This window comes from Mandrillus leucophaeus, unplaced genomic scaffold (genome assembly GCF_000951045.1).
Source record: "Mandrillus leucophaeus isolate KB7577 unplaced genomic scaffold, Mleu.le_1.0 Scaffold88, whole genome shotgun sequence".
Classification (NCBI taxonomy): Eukaryota; Metazoa; Chordata; class Mammalia; order Primates; family Cercopithecidae; genus Mandrillus; species Mandrillus leucophaeus.
The window spans coordinates 4745479-4769352 of NW_012109585.1; the positions used below are offsets into that span (position 1 = coordinate 4745479).

Here is a 23874-nt window from a genome sequence, read left to right on the forward strand (position 1 = left end):
GCAGCCTGCGGCGCTGCTTGTGCGCAGCCGGCCGCGGTCCAGAGCGAGCGGCCCGGGGTACTCGCTTGAGGGTGTCTAGGGAGCAGTGTGTTGGGGGCGTTCAGCGTTCGGGCTGGGGGCTTGGTCCTAAGAGAGCTTGCACTGTGGATGATTTTCGCCCTCTTTGCGCCCGCAAAGCGAAGACGAGTTCTGAGTTTCGGGAGGGACCTGGACGAGGCAGGCATAGCACTCTGCTTTGGACGCGTGTCGCCTCGAGTTTGGGGACTAGCGCGGCGCTAGTCTTTGGGGCTCCCTGCAGACGACAAAGCGGCGCCAAACCGAGGCCTGCCACCTGAGGACTTTGTGCCCGCAACTCTTGCGGGAGCGGAAAGCCGCTGAGGCAGTGGGGTTTCTCGGTTTCCGGAGCGCGGCGAGCCTCCCGGCGGCGCGGCAAGTGCATTAGGAGTGCGCAGGTCAGCGGGGGCGTGCCCGGCGAGGTCGGTGTCGCGGCCCGAGAGCGGGTGCCGGGGCGCTGTCCAGCAGCCCCTGCTCGCGGCCGCGGGCCGCTGACACTGATGAATGGCACGTCTACAGCCCGCCGGTCCCCTCTAGGTGTCGCTTCCGCCGAGCTTTCCGCCAGTGAAAAATAGCGCCGGCAGCTTGGTCTGTTCTCTTCGTAAATTTGTTGCAAGCCTGTGCACCAGGAATTGTACTAGATGGGGCCCCCGAGATACAAACATCCGTCCAGGTTCTCTGGGCCAAACGTAAACAGAATTTCAATAGGTGGTGAAGTAACTGCCAGCCAAAATGTTCACCGGGAATGGGCCTGTGTCACAATCTGTGAGGGGAAAGGACAGATCAGGGAGCGACTAGGACTCTTCTTGAAAGTCCGAAGTTATTTTCCTACTGCCAAATTTAGGGGAAACCAAGGTTTTTTTTTTTTTATCGTGTCTTCTTAATCCTGGGGGCCAGGTGCCAGTTTCTGTGGCTGCCCCTCTGGACCCCAGGATAGGCTCTGGGTCTGGGCAGTGGTCTTGTGGGGGGTCTACCTTGGAAGGGAATGGTCAGAGGCGTGAGTGATGTGGCTTCTGAGTCTCCAGAGCTGCAGCAACTCTCAGGCAGGAGCTCAAGCCGGACACATGAGCAGATGCCCTACAGGGCACGTGTCTGCTTCCCATCTTAGCGTTGTGAAAGGAGGCACTGGGCACTGCAGCGTCACTAGACCGTTTCTGCCATACTCTGCTGAATGTTCGCTTTTTCCTTCCCATCCTGGGGAAAAAAGGCACCACCCTCTCCCAAGACTTCAGATTGAACCAAAGTTCACACAAGAAAATAGTCCACTTTGATGTAATGTATTAAAATTGCTCGTTGGAGTTGTCCTAGTGCTTTTTTCTCTCTTAGAATTTTATGATCATCCTCAATTTTTGTTGATTCCAGGAAAGCTCTTTTTCTTCTGGAAAAGGGCCAGCTTGTTTTTCTGGGTATTAGGAGAACTTTTATCCTTTTGGGTGTGCCCTGGAGGTGGGTGAGGGAAGAGGAGGCTGGATTTTTCCACCATGACCAGTCAGTCACTGAGGACTTTTTTTCCCTTTTACTAAGGGTTGTAGGATTTTTTAAACGTGAACTTCACGTTATGATCTTTTGTTTGATTTAACACTATATTCACAGACTGGCATTGAATAGTCATTATTTCATAAAACTACCTTAATTCCGAAGCCTTGTTTGAGTGTTTCTCTGCAAACTCAACCTTCTTGAGTTGCTTATGTGTGGTCAGTCATGTGCTTCCTAGCTTAATGCAATTAGATATTTCAAGAGCACATCTTGCTTTACATTTTCTGTCTCAATGCATAACATGAGGCATGGAACTTCAAATAAAATAGAACTGCAGTCAAGAGAATGTGGTACTTAAGAGGTATAACCTGAAGGTTGGAAGGATAAAGGTTATTGGAAGTCACATGTGTGCCTGTGTTAAACTTCATAGTAAATAGGAATATCATAGATTTATACATGGCACGTAGAATAATTTAGGCATCTAATTTATCAAGTGTTGGGAAAGAATTAACTAATGATATAGAGTAGATAATTAATAGGAAATGCAATTTAACTTCATTATGGCTTGCTGCAAGGTTAGCTTGCTCTATTTCCATGCCTAATTTCCCTGGGTTGGTATTTTAGGGACTGTCTTAGGAAATCTGTATTGCTTTCTTTTTTTCTAAAACACTCACAAATCAGAACTAGAGTCCTAAGCCTTTGAGAGGTTCCCATACAGCCTTACAGGTTTCAGGTTGAGGTTGATATGGCTTTTTTTTTTTTTTTTTTTTTTTTTTCCTTTTAAATTTGAGCAGACATGCAGAAGAGAATTCCAGGGTTTTGGTGCTCCCAGTTGATTTTTATATGTCGATTGCCAACATGCCATGAATAAAATGCTACCTACAGTGTGTGTAGGGCAGATACTTTTTCATCTGGAAAGGCTGAGAATGTAGATGCTTCAGGGTCACAAATCTCACTGTTCTCTTCAAGGCTGGGTGGCATTGCTTGGTTCTGCCAACTCATCTCTGTAATTTCTGGTCCTGTTGGTTACAAAGAGAAGCCATTTCTATATGGCTAATCCTTAATGGCTAGTCTGGTAAAGTTACCAAGTTCTGGGAGAGAGGCTGAGAGAGAGAATGGATGAACAATGTCACTGAAACTCTGAGGGTCAGAATTCCCACTCTTCCCAAGACGGCTGGTTCCTGGAATAGAAAGAGAAGTTTGTATTAAACCCATTGCCAGTTTAATGGAATTGCTTCTCTCTGGCCTGTGAACTTGGTCAATAAAGACAGCTTACATGCCTGTGTGTGTTTTCTGGGTGGGGCAGATTTTGGTATTTTCATATGAATACCTATTTCTCCCTAACAATTTGCATTCCTATGTCATGCTTTTCTTTAAAAAACAAGTCAGTATTTGGAATGTTACATCATACTAACCTGTAGTACCTCTGTAATTCTAAATACAGATAAATAATAACACACATATTAGCTTATTTTAGAACACCTGATAATCCTGTGGTTTTTCACAAGGAGGCAGACGATCTAGTGGAGGTCCTTCAGCGTTAAGAAAAGCAAAATCTGCCTATCTAAACAGAGAATGCAAACTTCCATTCTAGATGTAAGTGTGCGATAATATAAGGAACCAAACAGTTGCCCCGGGGGCAGGATGCCTGGGTTCCAGTCTAGGCCTGGCCACTGATTTGTCGTCGAACCCCGGTGGATTCGTCCACCTTCTGGTCTTCTGGTGTCCTATCTATGCGGCAGCCAGGTTAGCACCAGATTCTCCTGACTGGGGGAATGTCTGTTGAAGCTCAGGTAGGAAACCACAGGGGAAGCAATAAAACACCTTCCTTCCAAACAAGATGGCTTAAGTATCAAGTCAGTGTACTTTATGACTTGTTTGGAACAAAAGGTAGTCTCAGCTCTTTATATATGGACAATCCTAGGTAGATTTATAATTAATACTTAGGACTTAGCAAGGATTGAATTAAACTTATTAATCTAAATTGATCTCAAAAGGAGCTCTAGGTTAAAAAGGGAGATTTGTGACCTTATGGATGGCACCTTCCCAATTCTATAATGGTGAGATTCTTGCATTTGCCTCTATCTGAAGGCCAGTAGGGCAATTTGAATTGAGGAGTAATTAATTTGTTAACAGAGCTACTTCTCCAAAGTGACTAGCCTTATGATGCCGGCGCTTTCCGTGAGCTGAGGGGCATCTGCCTGGGATTCTGTGCATCTTTTCATGGTTCCCCTCCCTCCCTCCCTTCCTTCCTTCTACCATATGTTTTTCTTAGCCCATAAATAGAGCAGCAGTGAGGACTGAGGAGAGTCTGCCCAGGGGCCCCCATCCCAGGGTAAAGTGTGGGAATTAAGGGTGAGCAGCTTGGCTGTTTCCCCTTGGTCGGAGCCATGAGGAGGAGAGCAGCTCTTGGCAGCTTTCAGAGGAAAGGAGAGTCTCGGGGCCAGGGCCTCCTAATTTACTGTCTCTAGATTTTCCCCATTATACTAAAAACAACTGTTTATCAAAACAAAACAGGCAGGACAAAACAAAACAAAAAAGACAGGCAGTAGCAGTTGAGAGTTAAGAGAAGAGATGTCGTGGGTCTGCATGCCTGACTTGGAATCTCAGTTTTGCCACTTGTTTGCCACATGGCCTTGGCAGAGTCCTTAACCTCTCTGTGACCCCATCTCCTCTGTCATCTGATTAAGGGATAATCATTGCCCCCATCATGGAGTAGAAAAAGGAGGGTTATGAGTTAATACCTGTGAAGTGTTTAGAACAGTACCTGACACATCGTAATTGCTATATAAGTGTTATCCAAATAGATAGTCTCTATTTGATTATTAGACAGATAATCAAAATTGATTTAGACCCAATATTAATTCTTTTTTATGAACTGAACTGTCATAAAACTTGAGCTGTAAATTTCCAGGCTGTTGGTGCTGTAGATGTAATGGATTGTCAATCACTGTAAGTATAAAATGACATCTAAAACACATCCACAGTGCAAATGAAATCACAGCTAGTGGTAGGCAGACCGAGCTAAACTTTACAAACAAGCTGCCCGGGAGTATTTCAGTAGTTGGCCTGGTTCATGTGTTTCCCTGTTTCCAATTAAATTCTTACAGGAAATATAAACACAAACCAGCTAAAACCAGTGGCAACTCCAGGCCAAGCTCCAGGCTTGGATCTTGGGCTTCCTGAAACACAACCCAGAAACCAGCAGTCTTGGTGCATCCTCTTATGAACTGATTTGGTGCTTGCCAAAATCACAGTTGAAATGAATAGATTGTATTTTAATGCTACCCGTTAGTACCAAAACATAAAGCATAATTGATCTTAGATTACAAAGCAGATCAAAAGTTAAATACCAGATTTTATGGCTTGTATATTTCATACCTCCAGGAGTTGACATCTGTACATTAACTAGCATAGATTTGGATTATCTTGCTGTTTTTAGTTTATGTGAGCTAGGAGGCATGGAAAGGGAGAAAAGTAGACCTTACTCTGTGTGCTTACTCTGTGAGCAATGTTTGATAGTAGGTAAGTAGGAAAAAATTAATGAGAGTAAGAAGCAATGTCTTTCTAGTTCTAGCTTAAATTCCTATGGCTGGTTTTTGAAAATTCGAAAAATCCACTAACTGTTTTCTGCAGTCTCTGGAAAGTGACTCTGTGATCAGAAGAGGATCACTTACGGAGAATAGAGAATTACCTTGTTTATTTTTAGAAAAATGGGTTGCAGTCGGGCGTGGTGGCTCATGCCTATAATCCCAGTACTTTGAGAGGCCGAGGCAGGTGGATCACCTGAGGTTGGGAGTTTGAGACCAGCCTGACCAACATGCAGAAACCCCATCTCTACTAAAAATACAAAATTAACTGGGCGTGGTGGCACATGCCTCTAATCCCAGCTACTCGGGAGGCTGAGGCAGGAGAATCACTTGAACCCAGGAGGCGGAGGTTGCAGTGAGCCGAGATTGCGCCATTGCACTCCAACCCAGGCTACAAGAGTGAAACTCCGTCTCAAGAAAACAAGAAAAACAGGTTGCAGTAAGGAGAAGACATTTTTATTCTCTCTTAGTCCTGAACATGATTTATTTTTTTTTCCTGCTCTTCCTCCCTGTAAGATTTCACACATCTTAGGGAGACCGCTGGATCAAGAGTGCAGAAGCCATTGGGGGGCGGCGGACGGGGTACTGTGACTGTCGCAGTCCTCACAGTCGTCTCCCGGGTGGCAGCTGAAGCGGCACTATTCCACTCAACTCTGCCTTCTTCAGAGTGTGGGGCAGGTGCTGATGTTGAGACTGTGACCTTCAGATTGTATTTACTGGCCACCCAGACTCTTTCCCCAGTAGCTCAGCTTTGTCAACAGATGTCAAAGATGAGTGACCGAAGAACCAGATATAGGAGTGGGAGCTTATGGAAGCTTTTTAAAACAAGCAGACACCTTCTGTCTTTTTTTTTTTTTAGGCAGAGTCTCGCTCTTCACCCAGGCTGGAGTGCAGTGGTGCGATCTCGGCTCACTGCAAGCTCTCCGCCTCCTGGGTTCATACCATTCTCCTGCCTCAGCCTCCCAAGTAGCTGGGACTACAGGTGCCCGCCACCATGCCTGGCTCATTTTTTTGTATTTTTAGTAGAGACAGGATTTCACCATGTTAGCCAGGATGGTCTTGATCTCCTGACCTCGTGATCTGCCTGCCTCAGCCTCCTAAAGTGCTGGGATTACAGGCGTGAGCCACCACGCCCGGCCACCTTCTCTTAAAAGATAGTCGTACCTTATAACCTTGCCTTTTCATGGGCCAGTGCTAGAGTCCCACAATTTTGAGTCTGACTTTTCCTCCCTGTGGACATTTCTGTCTCAAGCTGGAGACATAAAGCAAATGTGGAGAGGCAGCTCTATTTGGATGTGGATGGCAGCCAAACGAAACCTGGAATGTGGCAGGAGTGTAATTGTTTGGCAGCCCTGGCCTCAGCACTAGTGACTGTGTGACAACTTCCACCCCGCATTGTCCAAAGTAGGGATGCTCCAAAGCTGTTGCCTATGGCAGTGAGCAGGGGTGGACTGCCAGGTCCCTCAAGCACCCAGTTCTTTCTGACTTGGATGTCTGCTCTGGACCAGCCCTAGGCCAGTTCATGCTGGGTGCTGGCCTCCAAGGAGCTCCGGTGTCTTTAACTTACCAGCCTAGATCAGGATGCAGTGTGAACCATATGTGATTAAGCACTAAATTGTTTGGTACGAGCAGAAATCAATAACCCCTAAAGTTTCCTTGAGTAAGAGTTCTAAGTACTGCATAATGAGCTGTATCTGGTTATGTTTCATAATCAGAATACTGAAATTATGGTTGGACTGTGTTCACAGTAGAAAACTTTTTCCAAAAAAGTACAGCTTATTGGACAAGTAAGATAGTCTGTGTCCTCATTCCTTAGCACAATGCTTAGCACATGATTTGGACTTGAATATTTGTTCTGGCTGATCCTTAGTTTTTTCATCCATGTAATTATTTGATTACCTTGAATTGCTCACTTCTTGTCTTTTAGGACTGTTTACAATAATGTTATCTAGTGAGCCTCAGGAAACACCTTAAAGGCTATTGAAATTCTGTTATCATTTGATGCTTGGATTCTGCTACAAAATGGTTGGTCTTGAAACTAAGATATTAGACCTTATGATGCCATTTTGAAGCTCACTGTCTTATAAACTGAGGTGTCGGCTGCAAATGGGGTGCCAGAGATGTAACAATTCTTAATCATCGTTTCGTTTTTTTGAGACAGAGTCTCACTCTGTCACCCAGGCTAAAGTGCAGAGGTGTGATCTTGGCTCACTGCAACCTCTGCCTCCCAAATTCAAGCGATTCTCCTGCCGCAGCCTCCTGAGTAGCTGGGATTACAGGCACCCGCTACCGTGCCTGACTAATTTTTGTATTTTTAGTAGAGACCAGGTTTCACCATGTTGGCCAGGTTGGTCTCAAACTCCTGACCTCAAGTGATCCATCTGCCTTGGCCTCCCAAAGTGCTGGGATTACAGGTGTGATCCCCTGTGGCCAGCCATAATCATAATTTCTCGAGCACTAATTGTGTGCCCAGCCCCAAATGCTTTCTGAGGAAACTGAGGCATGGCTATATGGCAACCTAATAGAGGTGACCCAGCTGCCTCACCCTGGTTTGTTCTTGTAGATGTAATGGTAGGTGGCATTTCAAATGGGTTTCTATGTAACAGATAGCATTTATAGAGTTCTTACTATATGCCTGACACTAACTCCTTCAATCCTCACAAAAGCCTTTTGAGGTACGTATTATTGCCATTTTAGAAATAAGTAAACTAAGGCTCAGAAGTAATATAACTTCTCTGAGGTAGAACAGAAGTTTGGTGCCAGGATTTAAACCCAGGTTTATCTGATTCTGGTGAACACACACTAACTCACGGTGACTTACTATATCTGTCTCACAATGTTTTATTCTCAGCATTTGTCATTTCTTCAACAGACTCAACAAAATGAAACCAGGAGGCTTTTGGCTGCATCTCACACTGCTCGGAGCCTCCCTGCCGGCCGCGCTGGGATGGACGGACCCGGGAACCAGCAGAGGCCCGGATGTGGGTGTGGGGGAGTCACAGGCAGAGGTATAGTCAAATCCCCGCTGACATAACGTTTCAAACTGATTGCTCTCTGATGTTACAGTATCTGATTTCTTCTCCACCTTTAGTTTAGATCAATTAGATCACAGAGTGAATTAAAATTGCACTTCCTTTTTGGTGGGGGACAGAAGGCGGCAACGTGTGGATACGGACAAGAGGTTGATAACGCGACGTGAGTGATGACTCTGAAACCTCTCAGATGCTGAAAATGTATTCCGAAACCAAGCTTGAGTTGCCTGGTTAGTCTCTACAAAGACCCTCAAGAGAATGGCCTTTCTGTATGTTTAATAAAACCCTGAAAATGCAGAGTAATTGGTGGAGTACACCCATGTGAATTAATGAAGTATTTTAATTATAAAATATATTTGAAAAGAAATGGACTAGTTTTCAGGTATATAGATAAAAAGCACCAGGCTGAGAAAGAACTGGCAAGTGGAGGTCCTAAGGGAGAGTGCTTTAATGAACAGATAAGAATGATTAATGGCATGTTAGGTATATATAAATGCTTCTAAAGTGCTTGAAAAACTTGTTCTCAAATACCTCCCTGGAGAGTCTGGATGTTCTGCTAATTGCTTAGTGAACCCTGCTCTTAAGTAGTAAAGAGGATTCCTAAGCTGCAACCTGGCCCTGCCCAAGGTAATAGATCCCATGAATTTGGGGTTTGTGGGCAAAATGTATTTTTCTGCAGAAAATGCTTTGTGTGTGCTGACCCTTAAGAAATGGCTTCACCCTTCCATTAAAACCACCTGGGATTTTCTCTATGCTGTGACGAATACTCATTCCTAATAGGGCGCTTTCCAGGGCGCTTTTCCTGCCATTGTCTTCCTTGATGCCTGCCGTTCTCTTTTTCTCTGTCCCTGTTTCCTGTCTCGCAGAATGAGAAATAAAAATTACCTCAAAAAGTCAACATTCCCGGAGAGTGAATAAGGTTACTCAGTGTAGGGTAGGATTAATGCATTATTTGATCAAAAGACATGATTTCTCTTTCATTATTACTTAATTGTAATGCAATCCCAAAACTACCAGCCTTAATCTTTGGGGAGCTTCAGAAGTAATTTAATGTACACTTTTCCTGCTGAAGTTAGTGTGCCTTCCTTTTGTGGTGAGCAGATGATTAAATAGAAACACTATCTCTGCCATCTAAATCCATGAAGGACGCGACTTAATGCTCTTCTGAAAGAGTCTGGAGGCTGGCTTGCTGGTGAGAACAGCAGTTCCCTATGGGAACGGCTTTATCAGCACACTCATATCCATACGAAGAGAAAATGATCACTTAAATCCTACACATATATTGTGGAATATTTAATAGCAAAGCAAACAGACAAACACACAGTAAAGCTTAGTCTTCCTACTATTGGGGCTCATCAGCCCACTGTTTTAAACCACTTATTTCAAATAAAAGTGTCAAGTCAATTAAGGTGGGATTTAGCTGGAGGTAAGTTGAAGGTAAGTTAATATCAACCCAGGGCCTCTTTATCTTAGCTGTTAACACCCTACTTCTTTGTGTGTCAACAAGAAGGAGCACATGCCAGTCATTGGGAGGAAGTCACGCTTTTTGGGGGTTGTTATTTTGCTCCCCTGCAACCCCCGCTCCAGGGTAGCTTTTGTCTTCCAAGTCCAGGAATGTTGCTGCTTTAGGAAAGGAAAGTGATGACTGTGTAGATTCTGCACCACAGGAACTATTGCCCTATTGATCATATATATAGTTTTTTGCTATAGCTTTTGTTTTTGCAATATTGTAACTTCTAATCATTGAAACTGTTTCTATCAGTGATTAAATGAGATGATAATGGAAATGGACCTAGGGCATAGGATGGCCTAGGTTAAATGTTTAGCTGCAGAGAACAGAACACTGCCAGGTACGGTGGCTAACACTTATAATCCAAGCACTTTGAGAGGCCGAGGTGGGCAGATCACTTGAGTCCAGGAGTTCAAGACCAGCCTGGGCAACATAGCAAAACCCTGTCTCCACTAAAAATACAAAATTAGCTGGGTGTGGTGGTGCACTCTTGTAGTCCCAGCTACTCGAGAGGCTGAGGTAGCAGTATCACCTGAGCCTGGGGAAGTCCAGGCTGCAACAAGCCATGATTGCACCATTGTACTCTAGCCTGGGTGACAGAGTGAGACTATGTCTGAGAAAAAAGAAAAAAAGAAAAAGAAAAAACCTGAAGGAAAAAAAAGAAAACAGAGAGTGGAGCACTTATTTTAGTGGATTTGTTTGCATCCGTTGCTCATACTCTGTGCATCCCTCCATGCACTCCCACGGCCCTGCTTACCAGGGGCCTCCTGCGGGGCGTGCTGTTTCTTCTTTCTATGTCTCTCCTTTCTACACCTGACTCTCCTCCTCCTTCAGGGCCCAGCTCTGGTTCTTACTTCTTCTTTAGAATCTTCTTGGACCACTCTTGGTCACACCTGGTCTCTTTTTCTGAACTCTTAGTCCTTCCTCTCTCTTTTTGTTTTCTTACTCTTTTATATTTATGTTAGCATATGGATGGAGCCTATCTTATTTATCTTTTCTTTCTCACAGTGTCTAATAATTTTATAAGCAAAATAGAGGTTCAATGCATTTTTAAGCCAATCGATATTTATGTGACATTTGGTCCTGGTCATAAAGTCACTCTGGTGCTTCCAAAATTCAGACCAGACCATCAGATATTTCAGCACAGGGCATACCTCCCTGCACAGCAGGTTCACTCCCACTGCGGAAGTGGATGGTTTCCCCAGCCGATCTGTGAGCAGCCTGCAGGCCAGGCAGGCTTGCATCCTAATATCCAAGATAGTCCTTGCGCGTTATAGTTTCTGGGTAGTTTCGTATTTGAATTGTAGCTTTTAATGTATCGATAACTCACAGTCCAAACTATATTAAACTCCTCTAGCAGTTTCCTCAGACAGTCTTATTTCCTGGAAGAATCAAAACCAGCAGAGTTTCCTGAGACTCTAAATAAGTCAAAAACATTTTTTAGGAACCAGATAGTAAACTGTTTCTGTATGTTTCTTCCTGGTAGTAGTACTTCACACAAATACTCATTGACTTAAGATTTTTAAAGTACTTAGAAAGCATTAATAAGATTTGATTTACCCTTAAAGTTATTATACCAATTACTTGAATGACCTAAGGGTAAATAGAATTAAATGACCAACGAGTGTGTGTGCGCATATTTTTAAAGCAATTATAGCAAGTGTTAAATTATTGTTTTATGTACAGAGACTGCAGTGGAAATAGCTTCAAGGAGTTTACCATTTTACAGACATAGATAAAAAGAAATACGGCTGGGTGGAGTGCCTCTTTCGTAAGAGTGGAGTGGCAGAACGTGCCCTAGAATACTAATGGAATTCTCAATTCAGAGGAAACAATTCTGAGAGGTACAATTTATTGAAATAATGAAATGTTGTTGTATCCCCCCCCTTTATCCTACACAGATGCTCTTTGACTTACAATGGGATTACATCCAAATAAACCCACTGTAAGCTGAAAACATCATAGGTCAAAAATGTATTTCATACACCTATGCTACCAAACATCATAACCTAGTCTTTCCTGCCTTCAGCATTCTCAGAACACTGACATTAGCCTACACTTAGGGCAAAATCATCTAACACAAAAACTATTTTATAATAAAATGTTGAACATCTTATATAATTTATTGAATACTGTACTGAAAGTGACAAACAGACGGGTTGTATGGGCACTTAAAAGTACAATTTCTACTGAATGTGTATCATTTCCATACTATTTTCATGCTGAAAAATCCTAAGTCAAACCAAACCTAAGTCAGGGACTGTCTGTACGCTGGTCAAGATAAATATAGTAGTAAAATCAATATTGGTAGAATTTTATATTTCGGGGGGAACCAAGGAACCAGGAAGGGGTGAGAAGTGATATGGTAGCAGCCTCCAAAGAGCAGACCTGCTTTTGAGAAATAGGCATTTGTGGGAGCCCTCCACTTTTGGGGCCTGGGTGCTGCAGTGGCAGCCCCCCACTTTTGTGGCCTGGGTGCTGTGGCAGGAACCTCCCCTTTTGGGGCTTCGGTGCTGCCATTGGAGCCACCCCACTTTTGGGGCCAGGATTCTATTGTGGGAGCACCCCACTTTTGGGTCCTGGGTGCTGTGTTGCAGCACCAGCATCTCATCTGTTTGCTGGGCTCTGGGATTGAATGGTGGCCGTTACATGGTCTTATACATCTTTCATGCATTTTACTGAACTTTTTCTAAATGACTCTTACCCATGGCATATACATAGTCACGTACTATATACCTGTACATGTTAATATTGATTCCTTCTTAAATTGTCACCTCATATGCCTCAGTGCTTATAGACCAGAGATAGGTTTTGAGCTCAGACACCATGGGTTTTCAGTATTTGCAAATTCTCTCAAAGTAAAGTCTTTGCAGAAGACATATGTGGAGTGGTGTCAGCTAACTTAAACATGACTCACCACCTCCCTAACCTCAGGGGTCAGCCTAAGACAGCATTGATCCTACCCTGATTGCCTGGCCCCTTCCCCTTGCTACAAGTGTTGACGACAGGCATGGCACTCCTGTCCCCACAAGGGCAACCTCAAATTGCAGCATCCTTAGATGCTCCGTGGCTTCGTTCTGCCTTGGCTGGGCATTCAGTAGTACTTGGGCTGCGAAGACTGAGCATTGATTTTTCCAAAACACTTTCACTGTTCTTGTGTATTGGTTGTCTTAACACTAGTGCCCCTCACCCCCAATCACCCTTTCTGATAAAGTTCTCCCCAGCACCCATAACCCTGACTGTGCTCTTTGACTGATTACTGGTGAACAGCTGATCGTCTGTAGGGTTTGAGATCTGCCCATTGGTGTCTCTACTCACCCTGGCCCTCAGCTGGTTTGTGGGCATAAATAAAAGAAACTCTTTCTTTCCTGTGAACCAATGGGGGTCCAAGCTGGGTGTTCTTAAGCCTCACCTGCAGTATGTGTGCATCTCTCATGGCTTTTCTGCCGCATCACCCTTGTGATACTCACCATTGCAAATTCTAGCATTTGACTTGCTTTCAAAGAAGATGAGACTCTGGGCAAAGTCTCTCAGCAAGAGACGAGAATGGTCTTCTCCCTAGGGCTGTGGAGCCCTGGGATAACCAAACCACATACCCCTTTCAAAAGGATCCAGAATTTCCTCTGCAGATGCGGTGCTAGTTGACATGGGGGCTGCTTCTCTGGGTCCCCAACACTTAGCCAGGGCTTTCTGCTGATTATTCTGAGTCAGAGGATGTGTATATTCATTTTTCAGGTAAAACTGGCAGGGCACAACCTCCCACTTGTAGATGTTACCAGTACATTCATAATTTTCAAGGCAAACAATGGTAGCAGAACCTCCCAAGGTCTCAGGGATGAGCCCATTCCCAATTATAGAATGGGGTGTGCTGTACCCTGCTCCAGCACCTCTTGAGATGCAATGTGCTTGTGAATGGTCTGGGATCTTGTTAAAATGCAGATTCTGATGCAGCAAATCTGATGTGGGTCCCAAGATTCTGAGCTCCAGGTGATGCTGATACTTCAGATCCCAGGGGACACTGGGCAGAAAAGCCTTAGAGGAGCCTCTTGCCTCCTCCCGTGCACACACGCAAGGAGAGTCCCAGTTGGATTGACCCTGGCCTTTTTTTAGTTCTTGCTGACATGATGATGCTGACTGCAGTCAGGAAAAGGAGAGAAATGGGCAGGCTGCAGTCATGCTGGAAAATAGCTTGATGAGACTCGCTTAGGGGGCAGGTAGGGGATGGGAAAGATGAACTTAACCTTGGTTCTAGGGTCATTTTCACCTGTTTTTAAGCAGCTGGACAGGTAACTCTAGCTCTCACAACCCGTGATTCCTCCCTGGCTTGTCTGTAGGTGGTTTTAAATTCTGAGAGAGGTGAGTTTAAATGCTGAGGCTTAGCCCACACCCCCTGCTCCAAGGACCAACAACACACTCACCTCTCACCACCACCGTGGCTCCCTTACTGGCATCCTGTCCCTTCTCTGCCCCCAGAGCCAGCCAGCCTGTTTTGGGGATGAGCATTGCTACGTTGGTGCGCTGTTTTGGAGTCTTTTTTTCTCTCTATCCTTGAACAGGGAAAGTCGCTGTCTTTGTTCTTTGTGTTCTCTCCACTGCTCCCAGCCAGCCCTTCCACACTGTACCAGTTAGTGCACTGTGTGCCTCTTTAGTATTTTGAGATCATAGTTGACAGAATTTTAATTGGCCCTGAAAAGTTCTATGACCCAGGAAAATGAGCATTTATGAGTTCACAGAAAACCATTATTTTTCTTCCTCTTAATTTAGCATTTACTCATCTAACTACTTTATTTATGCCTCTGTTGCTAAATAATCTATACTCCTCTAGGAAACTTCCCACCCTTGTAATCAGGACATCAGGCCATGCATTGTAAATGGGGCTCCAATTTCCATTTTTTGGGGAGTTGGCAGCACAGATCTGCCAAGTCCCAATCATCTGCTTGATTTATCGCCTATGCCCTGTGGGTTATTGCTCTTGCTTCCCATTTGGATGGAAGTAAATGTCATCCTTGTGTCAGGCAGGATCTAACAAGGCCCAATGAGTGGGCTTTACTCTTCGGGGCTGCCAAGCCAGAGCCATTGTCCTTCTGCCTCCATGGCTGTGGTCTCTGCCACTGGCTCCCGTTGTTTGTCTTGTCACCAGCCACCTGGGAGTTGGAGCATACTAGATCTAGACATGGAGGATGTGGGAGGATATGGGTCCAGTGCTCTGAGCAGGTGATACCGAGGACACTGTGGTGGGTGCTGGCACATTGGTGTTGAGGGGAGGAAGTGTGGCCAAGTGGCTGAGAAGCCATCTGTCCATCAGCCTCGCCTCTCTCTTGATGAGTAGCCATCCTTTGGGGCATTCCCTTGAGTCAGGAAGGTCTGGAACAAGAGAAACCCAATTTCTTTCCTCCTAATAAAAATCAACCTTGTTTTACTCCTGCCAGGAGTGTGTGCTCTTGGCGGAAGTGAAGAATGAGTGTGAGTGGCCTGCGGGGCTGGGGTCTTCCCTCAATCACAGGGTGAGTTTCAGTTTGATCTTGCACAGGGGTTGGGGTGGGGAGAGCTGGTGCTGCTGCTGGCATTGGTCAGGAGACCCTGAGAGAATTGTCTTCCCTTGGTGGGTGGGACTGGTCGGTGGGCCTGGGCTAAGGTAACACCTGTTTACCTGCTTGATGCTGCATCTAGACACTGAGCCCTTGGTTTTTCTTCGTTTGTTCCAAGAGGGCCTCGGGTACCAATCGAAACCCTTCTGGAGGGTTCAGCTGGAGATGGAAGCTGCCACTGTTGCTTTTGTTAAAATACTTTGAAGGTTAAGGTTTCGTGTTATTTGGGATCTAGATTGAAAACTGTGTGTGCATTTTTCTTTTTAAGAGTTGAGAAGGGAAGTCATACTCTATTTCTTGCAAAAGCCCTTTCCGGAGAATCAGTGAGACCACCAGCGAGCCTGTGATGCAACTGACAGAAGCGCCTCCCCACCTGTGAGGGAGTTGGCCTAGCCTCAGAGGTGACAGACGCCCCCAGCACAACCCAGGCTTCAGCCCCAGCTGGGGACCTGGGACCCTGAAGCATGGCCTGTTTTTCAGAGGACGCCTCTTCCCCTGCTCAGGCTGAAAGCCCTCAGTGCTTCTGGTGGCCTGCTTGGCTGGTGGCAGGGCTAGCTCTCGGTGTAGACAGGTGGATGTGCATGGCTCTCTAGGCTCTTGGGAGAAATGGCTGCTGTCCTCCTTCCCCACCATGGAACCCTGTGGACTCTCACTTTGTGTGTTTTATGTTGCCACTTTCTCCTCCAGGGTGTTTGTTGTTTTAAAACCCCATAGTTGATTTTTCCTGTTGGGGCTGAATCACTTTGCCTGCCACCTGTCTGTGCTGCTGCCTAAGGCATCCCCGGCCCTGCCTTTGCTTCTACTGAACCCTCAACTCAGAGGGTCCGGAGGCTAAAATCTGTTTGTTCCCTTGCCAGCTGTGGAGCTAAGGGAGTCGCCCTCTCCAGCCTTTAGGTTTGCCACAAGTGAAATGCCAGCGATAACAGCGCCGTTTTCAGGGTTGTCATGAGCACTAAGATGGTACGTGAGGTGCCCGGAACAGATTGCCTCCACAGAACAGGGCAGTCAGAGCTGTGGTTTTGTGATTGTCGGTGGCTGTCAAGAAGACTGTGTGCCCTTTGTGAGCCACAGCCTGGTATGTCAACTTCAGCTGCTGCAGTTCTTGTCACTGCTGGCCGTGGCCACATACCATGTAGCAAGGCAGCCCTCAGGGTGAGAGGGTCCTCTTTTCAGTGGAGTGGTAAATATCTTGGGACTGGGCCCTATATCCTCAGTGTCCAGAAAGCCTGGCACACAGCAGGATGTTCAGATATTTGTTGAATAAGTGAATGAGTCAGCCATCTTGTACTATTCATTTTGTCATCATATGGAGTTTGGACAAGGTGTCTTGAGTTTTGGGACCCCTTGCATAAGAAATCCCAGGAAATAGTCACTGGACTGCCTTTGGCCACTTCTGGCAGAATCCCATCAGTTTCAAATCTTCTTAACTTTCTTCTTGAACCAGGAGAGGCTTCAGAGAGTCCTATGGGCTGTGTGTAGGAACAGGTGGGACCCTGACTCAGTTGCCATCTCCTTCCTAGAATGACTTTGAGGGCCTGCTTGGCTCTGTTTCCTCTGCAGAGGCCAGCATCACTGGCAGCCAGCCAGACCCTTGCCAAAACCATGAGCCCGCAGAGTGAAATGTAAAGTCAAACAAATGCAGGATGCTTTGTTTGTGCTTAGAATTTTCAGGGTCAGTAGAAATAGTCTGTGGCTCCGGGGTAGGTGGTTGCCAGCCATCTCCACAGAGGGAAGAAAGGAGCAGAACTTCTCTTTTAAAATGTCATTAAGTAGGTATAAGACCCTTGATGGCTTTCCTTAATGCCAGTCTTAGGACAATTGAACTGAAAGCTTGTTTGAGCTCTGCTGTCATTTAAAGCTTGCTCTCTAAATAAAGAGAACAGAAGTCTTTTTCCATTTATTTCCCTTTCTGGCTTTGCATTTAAAATGTCCTTGAAAACTTTGGTCTCTGTAGAAAAGACGTCAAGTTTCTGCTGGTTCTGCTGATGCCACATTTTGAGTGTCCATACCAGGTAAGTAGGCTTTCATGTGGGGATGCCGGGAGGTGTCGAACGGGAGAGGCCTGCCAGGCACATACTCTAATCGGAGTGGCTCTGAAATACGCCCCATGGTGCCTCCTCTTCCTCCTCTGCTGTTTTCTGTTTGGTTGTTACTGCTGTTCTCATATTAGCATTTGAAGAGTGAAGAGCAGGCTTCTGGCCGGGTGCAGTAGCTCATGCTTGTCATCCCAACACTTTGGGAGGCCAAGGCGGTCAGATCACCTGAGGTCAGGAGTCTGAGACCAGCCTGGCCAACATGGCAAAACCCAGTCTCTACCAAAAAAAAAAAAAAAATTAGCTGGGCATGGTGGCATATACCTGTAATCCCAGCTACTTGGGAGGCTGAGGCAGGAGAATCGCTTGAACCCAGGAGGCAGAGGTTGCAGTGAGCCAAGATCATACTGCTGCACTCCAACCTGGGCAACAGAGTGAGACTGTCTCAATAAAAACAAAAACAGTAGGCTTCTCTGCTTCATGCTTGAGTGTTCATGCCTGGCAGTATGGCTTAGGATCATATCTTTGTGTCCTGAAGCAGAAATTACCATTTGACTTTCTTGTATCCCTACCTAGAGGGTCTCTGAGCCCTGGACTGGCTTGGCCAATAGGGACCTCTGGTTTACTTAAATCTTAGTAATCAACAGACATCAGCTGAGCACCTAGCTGTGTGCCTGGCCTTGTACTAAGGTTGGCTAAGTGGCTGAAGGGAAATGGGGGGGATTTGCGATTCCATCCTTGAGGCTTGAGGACCACTGGGGTGGGGGTGGGAGGTAGGAGCAATCAGCTGCTTCAGAATGGATTCCAAGTTAGCAGAAGGGATTAAACACCTACATTAGTTAATGATGTTTTCTAGTCTGTATATAGTGATTAAATTAAGTTCTCAACTTTAGCCTAAAGAAAAGCGGGCATATTTATTGAGTAATAAGGAAGTACATCTTTATTAGAAAGAAGTACATGTTAATGAAGAAGGAAGTCTATGTGCCTCCCCGATTCCCATGCCTGGTCCCAGGGCTGGACACTTGTGCTCATGGTCCAGACATTCCCCACCCAGGTGCATGTGGCTGATAGCATATCTGGTGTCACAGATTTGTCCTGGCCCCTGGCTCAGCTGTTCTAAAGTCCTCAAGAGTGTGGGTTGGGGGCTGGAGGAAGCCAGAAGTCTCTAGGTGTCACCTGTATAGGATGGACGTAATGCTGAATGCAGCAGCCCTCTGGTGTCCAGAACCTCCACCAGGCCCCTCCTTTACCATCCTTCAACACTCCCTCCCAAAACTTATCCACCAGAGCCTACGCCGCTCTGGGACCTCTCCCCTGAAGTGGTTCCACGTGATGTGGCTGTGTTCTTATTGGCTCAGTGACGCCTAACCTCCCCTCAGAGGACTTGGGCTGGTAGTGTAGAGGATGTGGGTGCTCATTATTACTGGTGGACAAGTTTCAGGGCCAGGGGTGGTGTTGAAAGAGGGTGAAGAAGGGGACTGTTGAGGTTCTGGAAACCCACAGGGCTGCCGCATTCAGCACTGTGTCTATCCTGTGTGGATGACACTTAGAGACTCCAGCTTCCTCTGTCGTCCTTCATCTTGCTTAGGGTACTGCAGCATGTGACACTACCACCCCAGTGGCCAAAACTGTCCTACTGGAGGTCTTATTCCTTGCTGGAGAGTTGCACCTTGGTCCACGTATCCATCCTGGTCCAATTGATTGTAGACAATTGACTTAGCCCATTTAGTGTTGCTATAAAGGAATAACTGAGTCTGGCAATTTATAAAGAAAATAAGTTTATTTGACTCATGGCTGTGTAGGCTGTACAAGAAGCATGGGCCCAGAATCTGTTTCTGGTGAGGCCTCAGGAAGCTTCTACTCCTGGTAGAAGGTTAAAGGGAATGGGTGTGTGCAGAGATCACACGGTGAAGAGAGCAAGCAAGGTGGGAGTGAGAAGTTCCAGGCTCTATTTAAAAGCAAGCTCTCTTGGGAACTAGTAGGGTAGGACTCACTCATTGCTGCAAGGATGGCACCAAGCCACTCCTAAGGGATCCAACTCCGTGACTCAGACACCTCCCATTAGGCCTCACCCCCAACAGTGAGGGCCAAATTTTGGCATGAGGTTTGGCAGGGGACAAACATCCAAACTATAGCACCAGTTGTCCAGTAATTCTTAGGAACAAAAACACTTTTATGACCATGCTGACTGAAACAAAATTATCTGTGATTCATTATCCATTCCGGATGAGAATGGTATATGTAATTTAAATCTGAATTTATTCAAAATGACTGTTCTTGTGTTACAAGTAAAGATGATCATGAACTGCACTGTACAAGAAATTCTTGTCTGATATTTCGCCATGGGATTATGAGAAAGAAGAAAAAATAATCACAAACAGCTTTAAGAATGTGGTGAGCACATGGTGAATGGTGAATGCAGCACAGAGCGTGTTCAGTTAGCTGCACAGGCCAAACCGTGGGTGACGTGAGAATTTAGCACAAAAACGCGCTGCGTGGAAGGTGGGATTGGGAAGGACCTCTTGGAGGCAGTGGTATTTGGAGAGGAAGACCAAGATCTGGGCAGAGTATTAGAGTATTTAAGGAGGAGGAACCCTCTGAGTCTAGGTGTAGGGTGGAATAGGGCCATATCTGGCAGGAGGGGAAAACTGAAGATATTGGTTAAGGTGGGTATCTGGGACTGTGGACCAGGGGATTCATCAGGGACCTTTTGGTGGCCAGGAGCAGAATCACCTGCTAAGATGCTCATGTACAAAGAAGGGTTGTCATGAGGCCCCAGATCTTCTCCCAAAGCCAATGGCAGGATGCCCTCGTGGGCTCAGGCTTAGAGGCATTGGCAGTCTGTCTTCCAGCTCCCTTCTGAGCCACACTGTCTCCTTTCTCCATTTCTCCCTTCTCTGCCTGTTCTCTCCAGAGACTGGTCTTTCCAGGGAGCTCTGAGTATAGCCCTTGCTGCAGCTCTGGGCCACGACTGTCTCATTTGAGGTCTGTCTGTGTCCTCAGGTTCTCAAGGGGCAGAGCCTTATTGGCTAAGCTTGGGGGAATATCTTCCCAGGTCCATTTGCCTGTGGCCAGGAGGCAGGTCCCAGTGGGTGAGGAGGCCTCCAGGGGCTCTGAGGGGAGGGTGTGGCTGCAGTGCTGGGTGGTTCTTGTGAAGGAGTGGCAGGAGGTTACTGTGGGTGGAGGACAGTTGGCAAGGCTGCAGTGCCAGCCTCAAACCTCTCAACAAGCACACAGAGAAATGTGAGGCAAGTTTGTATAGACATGGAGCATTTTATGGAGTTGCATTTTTGGATCTTCAGAGCAGGGGTTGGCCCTGGGCAGTAAGGCCTACCTTGCGCTGTTAAATCTTTGCTCCCCTGCTTTGCTTGCCTGCCTTCCTCCCTGTCTTGTCGGCACCCTCTCCATACCCTACCTTACCAACCCGGCCTGTCTGTGGCTGGGCAGCTCGGGAACTCAACTTATCCATTCCTAGGATGTCCCTGCAGACAGGCTGTAAAATAAGTTTGGCCTCCACAGGCCGACTTGCATTTTGCCAGTCACTACCCTGGCCCTCCCCTCCATCCTGGTGCCAGTGCCCTTGGCTCCTAGGGTACTATGGTAGGAATGTGTTCCCCAAAAAGCATGTGTTGGAAACTTAATCCCCAATGCCACAATGTTGGGTGATGGTACCTAATGGGGGTGTTTAGGTCATGAAGGCTCCATGCTCCACCCTCAGGAATGCCAGTTATAGAAGGGCTTGCGGCTGGGAATTGGACTTCTTGCTTTCGTCTTTGACCTTTCACCATGGGAGTAAGCAGCAAGGAGGCCCTTGCCAAATGCCAGCCCAACAATCTTGGACTTCCCAGACTCCAGAACTGTGAGCCAATAAATTTCTGTTCATTATAAAGTAGCCAGTCTCAGGTATTCTGTTATCGCAGCACAAAATGGGCTAAGGCAGCCTGTGTCCACGCCTGACCCATCAAACTCACTAAAGGGGAGCAGGCTTTGGTGCTCAGTTGTGGCCCTGTGACTCCAGAGATACATATCCTGTGGCTATAGGGAGCTCCTCAGTGCAGCTGCTTTGAGGTTTAGGTGGAATCATTCTTGGGAAGAAAGAGGGGTTACATGGGAGGGGAGTCATGGCTTGACCAGATGCCTCTTCTTAGAAGGTTGACCACCCTGCTAAATCCAACAAGCAAAATAGCAGTTGAGCTGCTGTGGAATAATTTGGCCTCTCATCATGGAAGACAAGATGCGATAGATGCACTCCCCACCTCACCAGTTCTGAATCTCAGCTTTGCTCCCGGCTAGGTACAAAGTCTTCTTGCATTAAAAATTTGGTTTTTGTTGTGATGTCTGTTTCTGTGTAGCCAAGAGTTAGAGAGGGCTAGGGAACCAGGGACATCTCTAGGGTGAGGAAGAAAGAGGGCAGTGTCCTCTGGAGCTCTGGGCTGGAATTCTGAATGGCTCCTCTTATCCTTCTCTTATAAGAATAAAGAGGAAGATCACGCCACTGCACTCTAGCCTGGTGACAGAGTGACAGAGCAAGACTCTGTCTCAAATAAATAAATAAATAAATAGGAGATTCCCAATAGGAATTCTCATTCCTAATATGAATTTCTTTTAGTTCCATAGCTACTGATAGTGATAGAATTAATACACAGCTTTCATTTTGCCAAAGCACTAAGTGGATTAATTCACTGCTTCTCAAAGAGAGTCTATGAGGTACTATTAATTTGTTTCTTTTGCACAATGTGGAAATTGAGGCTTCAAGATAAGTGAGCTGTTTGAGATCTCCCATATAGTAAGTGGTGGAGCCAGGGTTTGCACCTGGCTTCCTGACTGTCTAGCACGTATTCCTAACCACAGTATTGTGCTCTAATCCCCAAGGACATATTTTTGAGTCTAGGGAAAGGACATTTGCTGACATTGAGCTTTGGAAGGTCAAAGCAGACAACATCACATCAGAGGAGGCATCCCTCCTCCTGGAGGGCAGCAGAGTTTGTGGTGGTCCCCTGGGGCTGGGCTGTGGGGGGCCTCTTGACCTGTGGGGAGAGATAAGTTCTGCCCCTATTCACCCTCCTCCCCCACAGTTTGTCTTCTTTCACCATCAGGCAGCCACTGAACCTCTGAGAATTAACATATTAACATTCCTTTGGCTATTTCCTTGCACTTCTTCCAGGATTCCAGTGGGCACTTGCCAGCTACTGCCCTCACATGGGACAGTGAGGGCAGTGTCTGTGGGTGTCAGTTCTGGATGGAGGACTAAGTGTGTGATGTGTGGTGGTCTCTGTTTCTGCTTTTAAGAATTGACCTTGGGAAGTTCCTAAGGGTTGACCACAGCAGTCTCCCTTTCAGAAGCAAGGTTCTGGGGCCTTGATCTTAAGGAGGAGGTAAGATTCCCAGCATTGGCAACCAAGCTGGTTACAGGGCTTTTGGAGGGTCAGGAAACCCAGTGGGAATGTGCTGGTGTTTGCTGACTCATCCACTGGCTGCTGGAGAGAGCAGCAGGGCTGCTGCTGAGATGAGGCCAGAGGCAAGCTCATGTGCTCCTGCTGGAGGTGCTGCCATGGAGGGACAGCCTCCTCCTCAGAGGTGGGAGTGTCAGGCATCCCCAGGCACACTGGGTACTAAAGATTGGTTGAGCCGTGGTGGCTCCTTTGGAGTATGCCCCTTTCATCTAGGTGGGTGAGCACCCCTGCTCTATGGGATGGCCATGGCTAGTGAGTGGTCAGAGCTGCCCATGAGTGAGGAGAGGAGAGCATCGCTATGGGCAGAACAGGGATACCCCAGGCACATACAGGGCCCAGGACACGTGAGGTATCTACACCTGCAGAAGACCAAGTGGAAGGCATCCTGGCTATTCAAGTGGATTGAAGCAAATGAGCCAATGGGCAGCCCCAAAGACTGAGAGAAAGTCATGGGTGAGCGCCTAGCATGGAAGGAAGAAGAGGTGTGAGGGAGCAGTGTCGACAGGGGTTGGCCGTGGCCCGTGAGTTGACACTGTACCAACAGATGCCTTTCCCCCATCCTGTGTCTCCCAGCTGTTGCTTACTGACCACAGTAGAACTAGTGGACCTTTCCCCACTCCAGAGTCTCAGAAACAATGATGAGTACTTCTTCCAGGCTGGGTGCTATGCTGATTGCTGGGGGGGCACAGCCAGGATGCTGTTTGTGGGTAGAAGTTGGCAAGTGGACAGCAGCCACCAGATTGAGTGCTCTTTGCCCTGCTCTCTCAGCTCTCACCATAGTCTCATAGACACTACCTTATCTCATTTTGCAGATGAGGAAACAAGCTCCTGAAGGTTAATGCCATGCATATGGTGACCCAGTGCTGGGGGTCTGGGGTGCAGGTGAACCCCTTTGTGGCTCGAGCACTGCAAGCCCAGTCACCCCATTCTCCCTGTCACTGGGAGGCTTCTCGGTCCTGGCTGCTCGAGCCTACTCTTCCCACCTGTGCCTACTGAGTTCTGGATGCTGAGCTGGCATCGGTCCTCATGGAAGGCTGGTGTGAGCCTGCCCAAGCCATCCTCTGGCTCCACTGACTCTTGCTGGAAAGAGAAACTGGCACCACTGTTTACAGTAGTTTCTGTGCCTGCGACACCCAGC

The 23874-nt window shown here is 46.7% G+C and overlaps 1 protein-coding gene across 1 annotated transcript in view; it reads left to right on the forward strand.

Annotated features, from left to right (window-relative positions):
• FSTL4 (follistatin-like 4) overlaps positions 1-23874 on the forward strand; it is a 665226-nt gene that overhangs the window by 237825 nt on the left and 403527 nt on the right. The window contains exon 2 of the mRNA XM_011969239.1: positions 7993-8128. Coding sequence (XP_011824629.1) covers positions 7993-8128 — 136 coding nt within the window. The remainder of the gene's footprint in view (positions 1-7992; positions 8129-23874) is intronic.